A 17902-nucleotide genomic window follows, 5' to 3' on the forward strand; every position below is an offset into this window, starting at 1 on the left:
AGGTATCTGAGTAATCATTCCAGTCCAATAATTATGAAATGGCTCTCACTCCTACACAGTAAAACCCAGACATCAATCTTGGTTTCATCTTTTAGACTGTAACCTCCTCAGACCAGGAACTGTCTATTATTATCATCTTGTGAGTGCTGGGCTTTTTGTCAGCATTACATCATAATAATCCAGTACCTTTCCTATTCAGCTATCCCAAAGCTCTGTACTAAGGAGTTAGGCCCTGCCACTGTTAATATAAACAGAACTTCAGCCACTGATGGCTTACTCAGAACCATATTAGAGAGAGTGAATTTTGCCAGGTCAGTGCATGACCAACAACTTTGGTCTTAGGGATCTGTGACGTGCACAAGAACAGGCACCAGAGATGGGCAGGAATAGAGCTCCATTTAATGTATTCATTCATAGGAACAGAAATATGTGGGGGTAGTGGAGATAGCAGGGGGTGGTATCTTTAGTCTACCAGAGATTCTAATAATTGTATCAGGCCAAATTCTGCTCTCAGATAAATGTGTGTAACTCCCATTGACTTCAACAGAATTCTCACACACCTATTTGACAACAGAATTCAGCTCATTATTAGTATTTTACATTTACAAAGCACCTTTCATCCTGAAGGACTCCAGAATGCTTTTCAGATACAGGAATGACATCATCCACCAATAAAATGCAGCCACTACTGTGGTGGAACACAGCTGCTGTTTAGCAAGCCCCCAGAAATGCTACACTACAGTTTTAGGTCAGCTCACGGCCTCTCAAATCGAGGCAGAGTATGTCAAAAAACAGCAAGGCCTTTCATTTCATTTTTTGATCCATCTGGCATTAGAACTGAGGTCATAGGGCATGACTGCAGGATGACACCCTGTAAGACAATTTCTGAAAATTCTCAAGAGATTTCCCTACACACATTCCTTTATTACACTTCAGAGATTCTTATCACATATCTGATCAAGCCATGAAGAATTTTATCTTTTCTTAATTTAACTTGCCTTGTCATCTTTTTTGAACAAAATGTGTAAATTATTAGCAAAAGCAGGAAATTATTCATCATGCAGCCTCACAGTGGCTTAAATTCATGCTCTTTCCCTGGCTTTACCATCATCCAAATGCCCCCTGGTTTAAACTCATGCTATTTACATTTATACCAATTCATCCATTTTATAATGTTCCACTGGTTTAAACTCTCATGTATGCAGAGCATATACTTCACTCCCAGCCATATTTCCCTGGCTATGTTTGGGGAGGGGAGTCATATTTTCGCCAAGCTTCTTTGGAATTACAGAGGTTCCTCGAATTGTTCAAGAGGTCCTCTGTTTTGGTAGCAAGTGCATGTCTGCCTGAACTCTTCCCATCTTGACAACTCCCTCTGTATCTCCATTTTCCATCTTCTTCCCTTTCCACAGCTCATGGACTCATTTCTGCTTACGAGGAGGACGATAGCTAGATGTGCGGTGCTCCTTCCGGTCAAGCTCATCATGGCCTTCCCTGAAAGGCAAACAAGAATTGAAGATGGCGTTTAGCGATGGTAGGTTGTGCAGACTGGCCTTCCCAGCAGTAGCAGCTGCACAGAGCCTCATCCAACTAATGCAACCAAAAGACAATCCCCACTGACACATTTGACTAACTGAGGAGTTCTCCCTTGGGCCATCATTGGCTGTATCAAGACTGACAGCTGAGGGTTTTTTTTTAACATCGCCCTGGAAAGTTCTTTATGGAGAGGAAGACTGCCTGCTAATTCAGAAAACTTCATTCTGTCCTCTGACTTCTGGAGAGAGAAATGACAAAGGGTCTCTCTGAAATGTTCATGTAATTAGTGATACATTCTCAGGACAGTGGGTAAGAGACATGCAATAAGAGCTGTGATTATAATCTGTTGCATATGGCACTGCAAATGAAATGCAGAGGGCAAAATCCCTGCTCAATTAATTTCTGCTCATTTTCAGGCAGGTAGGATTATTTATTGACTGAAGACACAAACCCTGATCTTCAGCATACAGCTGATTTAATTTAATACCCTGCCATTCTGCTGCTTTTCTCATCTCTGCCTCTTACAGCTCCATTATCTGGCTGATGTGTTTTTCCTTAAACTTATTTAGCATTATCAGTTAGGCATGTCCTTATTATTTTAATATATTCTCTCTCACCGCCCCCTCCATTGCACTGGTCTCTGCAGAACCACCAACAGGCCATGAAATGACAGAATGAACATCAGAGATCATCTCAATCTACCATCTGGTTTCTGTTTCACGCTTCAAGTTAGTCACTGTCCATTCAACACTACCCTTGGAAATCAAGCAACTCCAGTGCTTTAGAAAGAGAAATAATGATGAAAATAAATTAGAAGCCCAGACAGAACAGTCTTGCACTGAAGGAAAATAGCTTCTTAAACCAGAGATTTATAACATGCTGCCAGAATGCAAAACCCTTAGGTCGGGGTGGCCAACCTGTGGCTCCGGAGCCACCTGCAGCTCTTCAGAAGTTAATATGCAGCTCCTTGTATAGGCACCGACTCCGGGACTGGAGCTACAGGTGCCAACTTTCCTGTGTGCCAGGGGGTGCTCACTGCTCAACCCCTAGCTCTGCCACAGGCCCTGCCCCCCACTCCATCCCTTACCGCCCCCTCTCCTGAGCCTGCTATGACCTTGCTCCTCCCCCATCCCCCCCAGAGCCTCCTGCACACCACGAAACAGCTGATCGGGAGGTGCAGGGAGAGAAGGGGAGGCACTGATCAGTGGGGCCGCCGGTGGGTGGGAGGTGCTGGGAGTGAGGGGTGGAGCTGATGGTGGGCGGGCGCTGACTTATTATTGTGGCTCTTTGGCAATATACATTGGTAAATTCTGGCTCCTTCTCAGGCTCAGGTTGGCCATCCCTGCCTAAGGTGTTTAAAAGTTAAAAGTTGCAATTATTGCATTGCTCGACTGAGAGTTAGCAGCTTTTGGTACATAACATGTAGAGACTCTCCAATTTCAAGTGCTTCAGGAACCACCAGATTAAAAAAAAAAAACGGAAATTTCACACGGTCTAAGGCCATGGTTCTATCCTTGTAGATCCCACACTTTCCTCCTAGCTGATCTCTCTGCCAGTGACAATCTGTTCTGACCGAACCTTCAATATCCTTAAACCACAGGAATTGCCAAACCTGAACAATGGTCTCGCGCATCTTGCCTTCAGCAGTGGCTAGTGTAACATGCTTCAGAAAAAGGCATAACATCCTCACCATGATACACCTAGAGCACACAATACTATAGTACAAAAGGAACATTTTTTCCTGATCTCAGTTTATGCCCTGAAGCATGAGGATAGTGCTTGTACTTCCATGCTAGCTAGTTTAGCTAATCGTGCTATAAAACTGTATCCTGAAAGGCCGAGATAACCATCTGACTCTTGAACTTCTCAAATTTCTCCTTCTCTTAGGGGCTCTTCCATTTAGTGGAAGAAACACACACTAAACCATGCAACATAAAAGGTTGTTACAAGGACGAGGGAGAAAAATTGTTCTCCTTAACCTCTGAGGATAGGACAAGAAGCAATGAGCCTTAAATTGCAGCAAGGGTAGTTTAGGTTGGACATGAGGTAAAATTAACTGTCAGGGTGGGTAAGCACTGGAATAAATTGCCTAGGGAGGTTGTGGAATCTCAGTCATTGGAGTTTTAAGAGCAGGTTAGACAATCACCTGTCAGAAATGGTCTAGATAATACTTAGTCCTGCCATGAGTGCAGGGGACTGGACTAGATGACCTCTCGAGGTCTCTTCTAATCTTACACTTCTGTTATTCTAACTTGGCATGGAGAACTAGGTTTCATCTTGATGGGTATCTCTTGCCTAAAGGCGTTATCGCTGTTACCGGAAGCATCGCTGGCAGTAGAGATCATCATCACAGTCATGGCAGCGCAATGTGGCATTTTCGTTGCAGATACAACACCATGGTAACTCCTCATCATCACTGTCTTCTGCCTTAGCAATTGGGCTGGGTTTCTTAGCACTAGCTGTGGCAGTTGGAGCTTGGATCTAATACCGGAATAAATCAGATAAATAAAAATCAGGGGTCAGATTAGGATAATTTAGGAGAATTAGACTGAACTATGCTGGGTGAGGATGGTCTCACCTGGGACAGCAACTGGGGAGGATTTTTACATTGTGATTCTGTCCAGAACAGAGACATACAGTTCTTACATTCTAATATATGCTGGTCACAATTACATATATACTACTTCAGTGTCTTTACATCAAGGGTGTCCAACCTTTGCAGACATCAAACTCTGCACAGCAAGCTTGCCTGGAGTCCAAGTACTTGTTTTCACATGCATTTACCTAATTCTCTAACTAAAAAATAAATGCTCCCACCCAGATTGCATATGCTTTTATCTTCATGATAGGCAGATAGCTTCTCCTACTTGTTTGATGTCACCAACATCATCCACCTACAGTTATTATCTTTGAGGTGGCAAATGGCAATACTTAGAGGCCCCAGCCAGGATCTCACTGGGCAAGGCACTGTTCAGGCAAGAAGAGACAATCCCTACTGCAAAGAGCTTACAATCTAAACAGCCCAGACAGACAAGGGGTGGGGGAAAGGAAGTATTACTCTCTCTCCACTTTGTAGATGGGGAATCGAGACAGAGAGAGGCTCTGTGACTTGCCCAGGGTCACAGAGAAATTCTGTGGTAGCACTCAGAATGGAACTCAAAATTTCCGAAGTGCAATGCCTTAACTACGAGACCATCGGTCTCCTTAGATTTATACTGCCCTTGCGCTGATAACAGTGTTGTTGTTCCCATGTTGTTCCCAGGATATGAGAGAGACAAGGTGGATGAGGTAATATCTTTTATTGGACCAACTTCTGTTGATGAGAGAGACCTGAAGAGGAGCTCTGAGGACCTTCAAAGCTTCTCTCTTTCAACAGAAGTTGGTTCAATAAAAGATATTACCTCTCCTGCCTTGACTCTTTTATGGTGAAAAGCAGCCATAGGGAGAACCTTAGCACTCCGGAAGCCACATATCTATTTGGAGAAAGCGTCAGAACATTCTTCAAAGATTGCAAAAACAGTTTCCTAGCAAAACAATAAATAGAGATGGGTGAATAACTGATTTTTCCATTTGGTGGCAGTTACAATTAAAAAAAAAAAATTGGATCAGGTTGATCCAAAGTGAAATTCTTGTGAACATTTTAACAAAACCAAAAAGTTGAAAACAATCTTGTTTCAGGTTGAATGAAATGTTTAATTTTACCTGAAACAAAAACTTTGGTTTAGATTTAGAGGATTAAGGTTTTTATTTTTTTAAATAAAATTAAAGGAAATTTCTAATGAAAAAGTTGTTTTGAATAAAAAAAAAAGTCAAACCATTTCATTTTGAAAGTGTCAGAAAACTAAACTTTTCAGTTTTCTGAGAGTTTTTCTTTTTTCCACAACTAAAACCATTTGGCATATGAGACAAATCTGCAAAATCTTTTGGTCAAAAAAATTTGGCCCAGCTCTAATGGTAAGTTTGTTTTTATAATAATATAATTATATTCACACTAATGATCGTGAAAGGTCAGGGTAACAAAGATTTAACACTGACACATTGATCACTTCTGTAATTAAAAGATGTTTTCCCACTGAGGACGGATACTTCAGTTACATGGAGATCACAGATTCATTTCATTCTTCTGACATGTAACAGAGAGCGTGTGCATGCTGCTATGCTACAGGCTGGAATAGCCATGAATATATGGCATCCTTTTACTAATTCCCTCCACTGACATTATAAGAGCTACTTGATTACTACTGCTCTCTATAGGCCTGATCCTACACCCATTGGAGCCAGTGGAAAAGCTCCCACTGACCTCAGCAGTGCAGGATCAGGCTCTCTAGTAGTAGACTGTAGTTTATGTTCTGTGTAATTACACTGTTGGGTTAGGAATCCCTTCTCTTGTATCTTCCCCGCTGGCTATATGCCAACCAGGTCCTCTGATTGCAGAGGGTGCCATTCAGTCCTGCAGATAGCTGGTTTTCAGGGAGCCACGCTCCAGATAGAGAGCCCTGTTAAAGCTTGCCAGCAGGGGGCAGAGGCAAAGTACAGTCAGTGTTGGCTGGCCTTGGAAAAGCCGGTTGAGACATTCACCTCCTCATCCTGCCAACCTAGGGAAAGCTGGTTGGTAGCTCTTTGCCATGCTCTGGTTTTGGGAACTTCCAGTACAGTAAATACCATTGTAAGGCATCCTCAGAGCAGGACTGAGATTTGCGTTACACTGAGCTGTGTTGTATGAGGAACTGGAACAGGTCATTTCAAGAGGGTTTGACTGGCTCACGGACCTTTAGCTTTGCTTTCTTGGGTATGTTCTGCTGTGAGGTTGCTGGGTGGGTGGCCTGATCAGCAGGGATGTTGAAGCCGCTTGCTTCATCCAGAGCTGCTTCCTGAGTGAGCTGGGAACGAAAAAAAGCAAGAAGTCTTTTGCTTCAAACTCCTATGTGAGCCTCTCTCCTGGAGCAAAACTTCTTTCCCCTCCCTTAATCTCAAAACTCTCTAGAGATGCCCAAATGTTATAGCTAAGAGGTCTGCAGGGAGGGAGAACTGCCTTTATAAAGCGAGCTGCACTGTATCATCTCCTGCTTAGGGGCAGGGACGTCAGATGAGTAGCAGTCAACAGAGAAAGGGGAAAAGAGAGAGAGAGAAAATGTGTGCATGAAAGGGAAAAACACAAGAGGCTGGCATGGGCCTGCGTACTCCACGGCTAGCAGCACCTACATTCTGTGGCAAACTCCAGAGATACATGGGGCTCTTGAGACAGGGAAGTCGCATATCCACACAGGAAGGAAGCAAGAAAGGGCAAGTCAGATGCACACAATGACAGAACATAGTCTGCAACCTTAGCCAGCTAGGCTACAGAACTGCTCTGCTAACCACTTTGAGGAGGAGTTAGTTTTAGACGTGAAAGATCTGAGAGCAAGACCCTGGCCCAGGGACAAACAACAGGGTCACTGCACACTGAATAAGTAACAAAAATGCTAGGATTATTTAAAAGGAAAGCAAGCAGAGTCCCAACAGCTGTTCCTGACCTGTTTTAGGACTCGCTGAATGGCTTCTTCCTCTGTCAGCTCCTCATCACTGTCAGGGAGCTTATAGTCTTCCAGAGTAACTGCAAGAGGAGTGGAAGGTTATGAGGCTACAGTGAGCTACGTTTGAATAGCACCTGTCGCCATTTCACATCTCAAGGGACGCTGTCTGCGCTCGGCATGGGGAGCTGAATTTGATCTTGCATCACAACTCTCGACCCAGTACTGTTTTTTTGCAAAGCAGATGGTACACTGAAGGGAACGCACAATGGCATCTCCTTTTGGGATGGGTCTGTGTGTAAGGGAGATAACATTTTCTTTCAAATTTTTAAAAGTTGGGGGTGGAGGAAGGAAAAAAATGCATTTTAAGGGGCATAATTAAACAAGTCTTGGCACGTTGGAATTAGCTGTAGGCTGGGGATGGGGCAAAGGGAGTTAATCTACACAGCTTCACCCATGGGCCTTAACCCCTAGCTTTCATAATCCTGGACTACTCCATACAGCTTAACAACTGGACTCCAAATCCTGTCATGAAGGGACCGTCCATTTCTAGTAGAGACGTGATTCCCTCCAGCTGTAACTTCTTCCCATTGCTAAAGGAGGTTAATCTTCATGTAAAGGCACCAACTTCTCCCAACAAGACAAAGAGACGCTACCACCAAGCTAACAACGTCCTGTTCTTCTTCAGCACAAGCTAGTGTTTCTTCCTATTACTCACCTTTCTCGGGGTCCTGGCCTCTGAGTGCTGCCAGTCTCTTTGCAACTTCTAGGATTTTCTCCTCCCTAGTGTTCTCCTCCCTCAGCTCAGCAGCAGCCTCTGCCAGAAGTTTATTCTTCTCCTCCTCCAGCTGTTTTGGGTCCAGATCAGCAGTGCTGATGCCACTCTGACTTCTCCGATTGAGATCATTCAGGGTCTGGATATTAACAGCTGGAAAACAGCCAGACAGAGCATGTAGGTGTTACAATGGCAACCACCTCCAGGCATAGCACATGCCATTAAAAGAATGGGCTAAGAGTAACAGAACTCTTGTCTCATCCTGTGGAGAAGTCTGCTGTTCTACTGCACAGCTCTCTCTTTTCCATAGCTAAAATTACTGATCAGTTTCAAGATACATGAGTCACACAGTAGCAGGACCCTTGTATGTGGACATAGTAACTAAGTCACAGTGCAGTTTTTATTGGGGTCCCATGGAAGACACCCCCTTTTGAGAAGAACACATTACAGCAATCAAGAGAGTTTTAAGCAAACCACAGCGGATGTTGGGCATGGCTCTGGCCAGACTAGTGTCCCAAGATCTTGACTACTACCATGTGAACCATCTAATAGAACATGGAAGGACTGGAAATCCTAAAAATTGTTCCTCCCCAGATTGGGCTACCTTAAAAAAAAACAGAGAAAAATAATCCAACAAGATTACCATTGAAAGGGGAAACATAACCACACGGGCTGAGACAATGACAAATCAACATAGGTCTGGTTTTCTGCTCTTGGTCAACATTGTGTGTTGGTAAGGGGGAGGTAGGGATAAGGCAGGATACTCGGCACACTTTTAAGCCTGGTGGTTTGGGAGGTACCTGCTTCCTTCTCATTAGGACACACATCATGGTGTATGTAGCGTCCTTAAGAAAAACTGTCTGAGGCCAATGATAACCGATACCTTGAGGCTGGGCTCCTGGACTAGAACTCTCATCAATGGCAACTTCCTCAGCCAGCTGGGTCAACAGATCATCAGACTGTTGGACTTGGGTTCTGGTATCAGGGGGCTGGTGCACCTGGAAGAAGAGAGAGGTCACATTGGAGAAAGCTGTAGGAGAGTGTTAAACAGGTGATGGAAGGAGACAAATTGAAAAATCTGAAAAATTGTGTAACCTATTATGAGACTATCCTAATTAGGACCAACATTTCCAAAAGCGTCCAGTAATGCCAGGTGTCTCCATTTTTGGGTGCCCAACTTGACATGCGTTGGGCCTCATTTGCAGAGATGTTGAGCTCGCACAGCTTCTATTAAAGTCAACCGGCTAATCCAAGCACAGAACTGGGAGCCAGGAACTGATGCGATCTAATCCCAGCTCTGATACGGATTCTACTGTGACACTGCGCCCGACATTTAGGCACCAGAATAAGTGGACCAATTTTCACAATTGTTGGGCAACCATATAAGTCAGTGGAAATTGTTTTGAAAAAGGAGAGAAAGTGGCTAGGACCCTAAATTGAAAAATCAACAACTAAATCCCAGTATAGACAGCGCTAGGCTGATAGAATAATTCTTCCATCAACCTAGCTACCATTTCTCAGGGAGCTGGATTACCTTTGCCAAAAGGAGAATCCCTCTTGTCAGCGTAGGTAGTGTCTACATCAGGGGTGGGCAAACTTTGTGGCCTGAGGGCCACATCAGGGTTGCTAAATGGTATGGAGGGCCGGGTAGGGAAAGCTTTACCTCTGCAAACAGCCTGGCCCCCACCCCCTATCCGATCCCTCCCACTTCCCGCCCCGACTGCCCCCTTCGGAACTCCCAGCCCATCCAACCTGCCCTGCTTCTTGTCCCCTGACCGCCCCCTCCTGGGACCCCCCGCCGCTAACCACACCCCCTATCCAACACCCCCAATCCCTGCCCCCCCCAGAACCCCTGCCCCCTATCCAACACCCCCAATCTCTGCCCTCCCCCCAGAACCCCCAACCCCTATCCAACCCGCTCACTCCCTGTCTCCTGACCGCCCCCTCCCCCCCGAACCTCCACTCCATCCAACCGCCCCATCCCCTGACTGCCCCCCGGGACCTCCTGCCCCTTATCCAACACCCCCCCTCCCCGCCCCCTTACCATGCCACTCAGAGCAGCAGGACAGGCTTATTGGAAAGCCTGGGAGGTGGGTAGGTGCAAGCCGTGCTGCCGCATGGCTGCGGGTGAGGGGGAACAGTGGGGGAGGGGCCAGGGGCTAGCCTCGCCAGTTGGGAGCTCAGGGGCCGGACAGGACAGTCCCACAGGATGGAAGTGGCCCACGGGCCATAGTTTGCCCACCTCTGGTCTACACTGAAGTGTTGCAGTGGAAAAGCTGTACTGCCTTTGTGTTTTACGTGTAGACAAGCCTTTAATCTCTCTGAGCCTTTGTTTCCCCTGTAAAATGGAGATAATCACACTTCCCTACCTCCCAGGGGTGCTGTGAGGATAAATACATTAAAGAAACTGCAGTGATAGAGGACATATAGTTACCTAAGATAAACAGATAGCTTTGAAAATCAGGCCACTTACAACTAGTTATGGACTTAGGAGGCTAAAGTTAGTACCAATTTTTAAAAAAATCTTGGCCGTAAAATGTAAATACACTATAGTCCAGTACATTTTATATGGATATATATGAAATAGTCCAGTACATTTTATATGGATCATTAAGGGGAACCTGTCCAGTTAAAAATAAGTTGTTGGTTTTTTTTTAAAACGTCCACATTTATGTTTTTAACAACACTTGACGTTGTTAATCTATTTTGCATTTCTCTCAGTATGCAATGAAAGTTGCAATGAATGCTAACCAGTTTCACTTTAATTCCTGCTCAGTTTCACTTTCAAGTTTGTGTCTCCTACCACTAGGCTACAACATTTGAGCTGTCAAAATTGTAGAGGAGCATTTTTTTTTTTTTTTTAAGTTATGGAAACTTTTGCAAATGTCCTACTTCAGTTTTGGAAAAGTTTTTTTTTTAAAAACATACAAACCACCACCACCTAAATTTGGGGTTAAACGTGACCCAGCTGTGTCTCAATGTAAATATTGTTTTAAATATTTGTCACTCTATTCACTGTTTGGGATGCTGTGCCACACTCTTGGAAGGCATTTCTGACATCTCTCTACACAGAAGCCATGTTTTATCTTCATTGATCAGTTCATAAAAGTTTGTTTTCTTTTGACAAGTGAACTTCTAGTATAGTCTCGTATTTATCACAGTTCAAGAGGAAATTTCATCCTGTATCACTCCAAATTAGTTATTATTAATCTGGTTTTTTTAAGTTGCCATTCATTTGATTGCTGCATTATTTAATAAGAATGCCTTGAGCTGATATAGCAGCTTTCAAGCAAGAATCTAAAAGCACGAGTGAACATCACATCAACCTTCAGAAGTAGGCAAGTATTATCACCTTTTTACATAGATGGAAAAACTGCAGCAGAGAGAGGTTAATAGCTCGATATTCAGAGGTGGGGAGCACCCACGGATCCCATTGACTTCGATGGGAGTTGTGTGTTCTCAGCACTTCTGAAAATCAGGCCACACATTTCTTCTCCAAGTTACAAAGCAAGCTGATGGCAGAGCTGGGACTAGAATCCTGGACTCTTGACTCCTGGTGCCAGGTTCTAACCTCCAGACAATGCTCCCCCTCAAGCCAGGTCCACCCACATAAAACAACTAACAGCCTAACTGTTAAAGTCTCACCTGAATCTCAGAGAGGGAAGCTCCTTTCTCAACTAAACTAACAATTAGTTGTGAGACAGTGCCACAAATCGCCCACCATCTCTGATTCCTCATCAAGCTGAAGAACACGTGCCCTTAGTTCAATTCTGGAGCATGACAATGGACTCTTATACTACCAGCTGGGAGCTAATGAGCATATTTCTGGAGCAGCAAGGTGGACGTGAATCGATGAAGCAGGAGGAAGGGCCTCTTATGCCTCTGAAATCTCTTGGGACACTACAACTACTGGAAGACCTCAGATAGAGAAACCCAAGAACTGATATAAGGGGGCCAGGGGATCTTACCGGTCTGGGAGTTTTGGTTGGAAGGGCTCTTCCCTGCAGGGCAGCCAGACGGTCTTCCATTTCCTGTGTGGATGGAATGGGTTTGCTGGGGTCACCCTTCAGTGCTGCAAGCCTAGATTCTATCTCAGCTTGAGATGGGATGGACTCTGCAATTCAAACCAACTCTGTTTGTTTACAGCAAGCAAATGGCTTTTATAGTTTTAGTGTCTTGGAATATATTTTTCTTTCGAGAATGGGGCCCTGGACAGCTAAGCAAAGCCTCCCTCACTTCACTGATCACAGCCAGGGATAATTGGCCAGAGCCATGACCAATATCCCCTGTGGTTTGCTTAAAATTTTCTTGATTGCTGTAATGTTTTCTTCCAAAAAGGGTGTCTCCTCCATGGGACCCCAATAAAAACGGCAATGTGACTCAGTTACTATGTCCACATACAAGAGTTCTGCTACTGTGTGACTCATGTACCTTGAAATGATTAGGGCACTGGTCTAATGCTATCATCCACCACTTAATTCTAGCCACTGCCTCCTCCCCTGTACATCTCCCAGCCATGAAGTTTGTGGCACCAACCTAACTAGAGGAGTGAAAGTGAAACGCATGTTCCACCTCCCACTTTGGAGCCAGACAGTCCATTGCTGCTGTTTCCCACTCGAGCATCCTAGAACTGCGTGCTGAAATCAGCTTTCCTTTGTTTGTTCCTGGAAGCAGGAATGGGCAAAGTGTAGTCCCATGGAGCCCTGCATTGCTCTTGGCGGGAACCAGTACTTCAGTCAAAGCGTTCCCATGTGTGACCTCTGCACAACAGTTTGGCCACACACTAACAGCACCATGTGCAGTCCCCTGCTTCACTTCGTTCCTATCATTACCATGCCCAGGGACATGTCCAGGACAGATGTAAACAAGCAGCTTATTTCACTGTGTCAAGACATACAAGATAAGGACTGAACCATGCAAACCAGTGAGAAAGCAGAGGTCCAGGGCAGCAAAATGTGTGCGCTGGAGAGCAGCAGCCCAGGGAATGGGCCCCAGGTATCCACTGCTCTGATAGCATGGGCAGGACTTGGCTCCCATGGGCAGCTTTCTCCCACCAATTTCCATGTCTGGAGGTTAGTCTAAAATGCACCGACTGTTGTGAGTGTGCAGTCCACCCTTGCTATTTGTACAGCTCATAAGCAGCAACGGAACCTCTGCTCAGATGCAGGAAGCTTACACCGTACTATGAAACTCACTGGGCTTCGTTTCCTCCTTAAGCCTCTCCAGCCGCTCTGCAATAGCTCGATCCTCCTTTGACAGCCCCTGATATTTGGAGCCCGTCCGGTCTCGGGGTTTCACTGGGCCTTTCTGCGGACCCATCGGCTGGTTCTGCTTGGCCTCAAGAGCTGCTACACGCCTGTGACGAGGGAAAAAACAAGCATAACTTGGAGCAGGCACTTAAAACACGAATTATGAAGGCATCTTCTGCAAGCTCCTCTACAAACATGCTATTTAGGGAAAGATGATATAGGACAGAATATGGAAAACTCTTTTATTCCTGCTCCTGACTTTGCTAGGATGGATTTGGGTCTGGGGAAGCAGAGATCCTCCCAAGGACTAAGGAAAACCATTCCTCTCACAGAAGCACTAATATAAAATGGTTAAAAGTAGACTAGATGATTAGTAATGAAACATGGAACCTTTCAGTTCTAGGTCACAGGTTTGAATTCAGCCTTGCTGTATAGCAGCCAAAAGTCATTACCATCAGGTGGCTGTTTGGTGACCTTACTGAAAGAGCTGCTGTTCTCAGTCCAGTTCCAAGCAGAGAAGAGTCCATGTCACAAGCCCACCTTCTTGTTGGCAGTCTCAACAGAGAAGCCAAGAACCAAAAGAATATCCACCTAAAGATTCAAATGTTCTGGACTAACTAGCAAAACTCACTTTTTGTAGTTCTCTGGTGGAGACCATCTAGCTGTACTAGTCCGAGACACTCCTCTGGAAAGCAGAAACAAACATCCCACTGTAAAACAAAGACCTGAGACAGATGTCCAGATAATGCTACAACCGCACATCCTCTCTCTTTCAAACTTAGAGAAATTATGATGCACATGGCTATGGCACTCATTGCCGTAAAAAGTAAAAATTTACTTGGTTTAAAATGTGTCATCAGTATTCCACAATAAGAGGAGCACAGACACCACTCTCTGCAGCAGCCTGCAGTTAGAAAGAGACAGCAAATGGAAAGAGACCTGGGGACAAAGGCTCTGGGTTCTCCTAGCTCAGAATCAGTGGGAAGCCTTGGGAAAGAGATGTGCCTTACATCTCTTTCAAAATACAAAACTATATAACATAAACGTTTTAAAATGTATTATACAATCATTATACATGATAATATATTACAGAAATGGTCACAGAATACAAATTATTATAATTATATTTAATAATTATATAATTATATATTACAACATATTGAGTTACCTGATTATATGCTAATCTTAACTCTGCATGTCCTGATTTGTGTGCTTAACTATGCAACCTGCACCTGTGCATCTGAGGCTTTCAAAGCTGGAAGACTGTGAATATTTTTTCTGTTACAACCAAATCAATCCCACAAACCTTAAATCTTCAGATTATACATGGCATCTAGGCCTCTGAAACAGTGAAGGTGGATTATTTTTGTTTGTTTTTTGATTTAGTGACAACACTTCCAATCACCTTATCACCAAGCTGCTCAGCTACTATACCAGGGGTGGGCAAACTACGGCCCGCGGGCCGCATCCGGCCCCCCAGCCATTTTAATCCAGCCCTTGAACTCCTGCTGTGGAGCGGGGTCTGGGGCTTGCTCCGCTCCGGTGCTCCAGCCAGGGAGCAGGGTCGGGAGCTGCTCCATGCAGCTCCCGGAAGCCACAGCATGTCCCCCTTCCATCTCCTACGTGGAGGCGCGACCACGGGGCTCCGCTCTGCATGCTGCCCCCGCCCCAAGCACTGCCCCTGGAGCTCCCATTGGCTGGGAACCATGGCCAATGGGAGTTGCAGGAGTGGCACCCACAGACAGGGCAGCATGCAGCAAAGCTGCCTGGCCGCGCCTCTGCATAGGAGCCAGAGAGAGGACATGCCGCTGCTTCCAGGAGCCACTTGAGGTAAGTGCCGCCCACAGCCTGCACCCCTGAGCCACCCCTCTGCACCACAACCTCCTGCCCCAGCCCTGATCCCCCTCCCGCTCTCCAAACTCCTCGGTCCCAGCCCGGAGCACCCTCCTCACCCCAAACCCCTCATCCCCAGCCCCACCCCAGAGCCCACAGCCCTAGCCAGAGCCCTCACCCCCACCCTGTGCCCCAGCCCAGAGCCCCCTGAATGCCTCATTTCTGGCCCCACTCTGGAGCCCACATGCCCGGACAGAGCCCTCACCCCCTCCCGAACCCCAACCCCAATTTCGTGAGCATTCATGGCCCGCCATACAATTTCCATACCCAGATGTGGCCCTCGGGCCAAAAATTTGCCCACCCCTGTACTATACAGTTGTATGGATACTTGGAACTGAAACCCACATGGTAACAGCTCAGTAAAGGACTAGTTTGGCATTTCAGTTTATGGACAGCATACATGTGGCTGTGTAAAGTGGAGTTATAAAAAGGGAAGTGGATCAAAATCTGCATTGTGACACCAGAGGCTGAAACAAACAAACAAACAAAAACAAAAAACAAAAAAAGAGTATATAAACACACAGACTGTGCCCAAGTCTCCCACCTTACCTGGTTAGCTCCCCATGACACTGCTTGCACACCTTCTGCTGAGCATTCCCGTAACGGGGAACAATGGCGCTGAACCCAAGGCAGCCTGAGCAGAATGCCCGCCCACAGTTCTTGCACCCACACTGAGAAGAAACAAGGAAGTGCAAGGGTTTCATTGGCTGGCTGAAACAACTCTGTGAAACATACACTGAATCTCTCTGGATGTGCACCAGGCAGGAGTAACTTCCACATCAAAAGTACTTCACAGATATGATATGTGCTAGTTTGTAAGTTTAAAAAGAAAATTAAGTATCTGTATGAATAAGAATAGTAGTTGCAGCTACACTAGCTAGACTAAACAGCGTAAGAGTATCAGCCTTTCGGACACAAGCTGATCACCTGCTGGAGTCAGGAATATCATCTCTTCCCCTAATATAGTAAGAGGGTGGGGGAGTTCACTCTTTTTTCTTAAGTATCTGGAGAATATTGAACTACATGGACCATAAGTCTGTACTGTTATAGCAGGGGTTCTCAAACTTCATTGGACCGCAACCCCCTTCTGACAACAAACATTACTACGTGACTCCAGGAGGGGGCACTGAAGCCTGAGCCCGCTAGAGCCTCGCCGCCCTGGGTTGGGGGAGGCAAAGCCCAAGGGCTTCAGCTCTGGACAGGGGCCTGTAGCCTGAGCCCCACCACCCAGGGCTAAAGCCAAAGCCAAAGCCCAAGCCCTGCCACCCGAGAAGATAAGGGTTGGGCTTTGGGCCTGGGTGGTGGGGCTCGGGTTTTGTCTTCGGCCCCAAACCCTAGCAAGTCTAACACGAGCCCTGGCGACCCCATTAAAATGGGGTAACAACCCACAGTTTCAGAACTGCTGTGTTATAGCAATTCCTATATGTTTTAAACACAGAGAGGTTAACGTGCCTGTGTCATTAATATACAATTAAGGAAAACAATGACACTGACACACATAAAAACATGTGCTTAGAGCCAAGGAAGCTCAGCAGGTTTGAACTGTAGAATGTAAAGCAGAGAGTGGGAGGTGGGGTTACTATTTCTGATATGAGGAGCCTCAAACTGTTGGCGTTTCAGATGGCATTGATCAAACACTGCCACGAGGAAACTCACTCAGCTGCCTGCCTAACTGGCTTTTTAGGGCCAGATCTTGTATCCAGTGTTGAAGAGAGACTTGCCTCTTTCCTGAAGAGGGTAAACTTGGAGGCACAGCCATAACACCTTCTATCCATAGGGCTAATGGAGAACGCACGCTCACTCTCTCACAGATATACCAAAAAGAAATCGTTTATCCCCTGAAGCTGTCTATTTGTCCAGATGGAGCTGTCCTGGAATATTCTTCTCCTTCAGAGGGAGGAGCGTGTTGGGGGAGATGATGAATTATGGCATTTCAGAGTTTACTTGCTGCACGCCTGGTTGTAGAAATGATGGTCCCAGATTCTTTCAGCAGAGAGAGGAGGAGAAAGGATCTGATCCTTGCTTAACTTTTACAGACAACCCTTTAATGAAAGCATTATTGTTAACAATAAATAACATTATAATTTGCTGTTCTCTTACATGACTATGTTTGACAGCTCAAAGCAAGGACAAGACACACCAAGTGCTCTCCATCTCCTCCAAATCACCGCCAGGCTAACTCGCCTTGTTCTGCAAAGCCCATTAGCAATAACAACATCCACTGTCTTTGTACTGTACAAGTTTGCGTACTTAGGATGCCACCTCTCCTAAGCAGAGATTTAATTCCTGTTTTAACATACGTTGCCATAAAACTATTATGTATTTGGCAGCACAAAGTGCTCCACAACATACAAACACACAAAATGACAAAAATCTCAGGTCCCAGAAGCTCCCAATCCAAATCAGGTGCCCCGGAAAGCTGCAATACTATACCCATAGCGTACCAACAGTAATCACAGCGAGAGTCTAGACGCAGAGGCTGCGTCAGTGCAAACCCCACACGACTCAGTGCACGGCTCCCAAGCCACAGGGCTTTGCACCTATTGAGCCCCCGCCCTTCGCATCACCGACTCGAGCGGAAGGGGTTAATGCTGCCGCTTACGGCTAGGAAACTTTGCGGCTCACATCCCACCAACAGCCGAGATAGCCAAGAACACAGCCCTGGCAGCGCAGAGCGCGACGGACGTTGTAGTCCTTCCACCCCGTCCGATCCCCTTCCGCAGGACTATAAAAAACTACACGTCCCAAGACAATGCGCATACCCCCTCCTGCGCAGAGCCTGCCGGGAGCAGTGATTCTGCCGGTTGGCCAGAGAGAGACCTTCCCGGTGGGCTGTGGGCCGCGCGAGGCATTATGGTAGTTGTAGTTCTCTTTCCCCGACGGGCTCTAAGAACCAGAGGTCAGTCGGGAGGCTGGAGAAACTACATTTCCCAGCAGCC

General features: G+C 45.9%; 1 protein-coding gene across 6 annotated transcripts; it reads right to left on the reverse strand.

Moving 5' to 3' along the window:
- Positions 1 to 895: 895 nt before the first annotated feature.
- Positions 896 to 17792, reverse strand: ZFYVE19 (zinc finger FYVE-type containing 19). Of its 6 annotated transcripts, none has more exons than XM_043548127.1 (12): positions 17726 to 17792; positions 16685 to 17005; positions 15513 to 15634; positions 13702 to 13755; positions 13017 to 13177; positions 11790 to 11935; positions 8705 to 8819; positions 7765 to 7974; positions 7050 to 7129; positions 6306 to 6416; positions 3854 to 4017; positions 896 to 1494 (listed from the first exon to the last, which is right to left on the reverse strand). In XM_043548127.1, exons 2-12 carry the CDS (start codon positions 16736 to 16738, stop codon positions 1422 to 1424), a joined length of 1290 nt encoding a protein of 429 aa, XP_043404062.1. In that variant the 5' UTR covers positions 16739 to 17005; positions 17726 to 17792; the 3' UTR covers positions 896 to 1421. The 6 variants fall into 6 exon arrangements, with proteins under 6 accessions (XP_043404062.1, XP_007055844.1, XP_027673951.1 ...); XM_007055782.4 differs by having other exon boundaries at positions 17408 to 17728; XM_027818150.3 differs by lacking the exon at positions 17726 to 17792 and adding an exon at positions 17566 to 17715.
- Between the last annotated feature and the right edge of the window lie 110 nt (positions 17793 to 17902).

This window comes from Chelonia mydas, chromosome 6 (genome assembly GCF_015237465.2).
Source record: "Chelonia mydas isolate rCheMyd1 chromosome 6, rCheMyd1.pri.v2, whole genome shotgun sequence".
Taxonomy (NCBI): Eukaryota; Metazoa; Chordata; order Testudines; family Cheloniidae; genus Chelonia; species Chelonia mydas.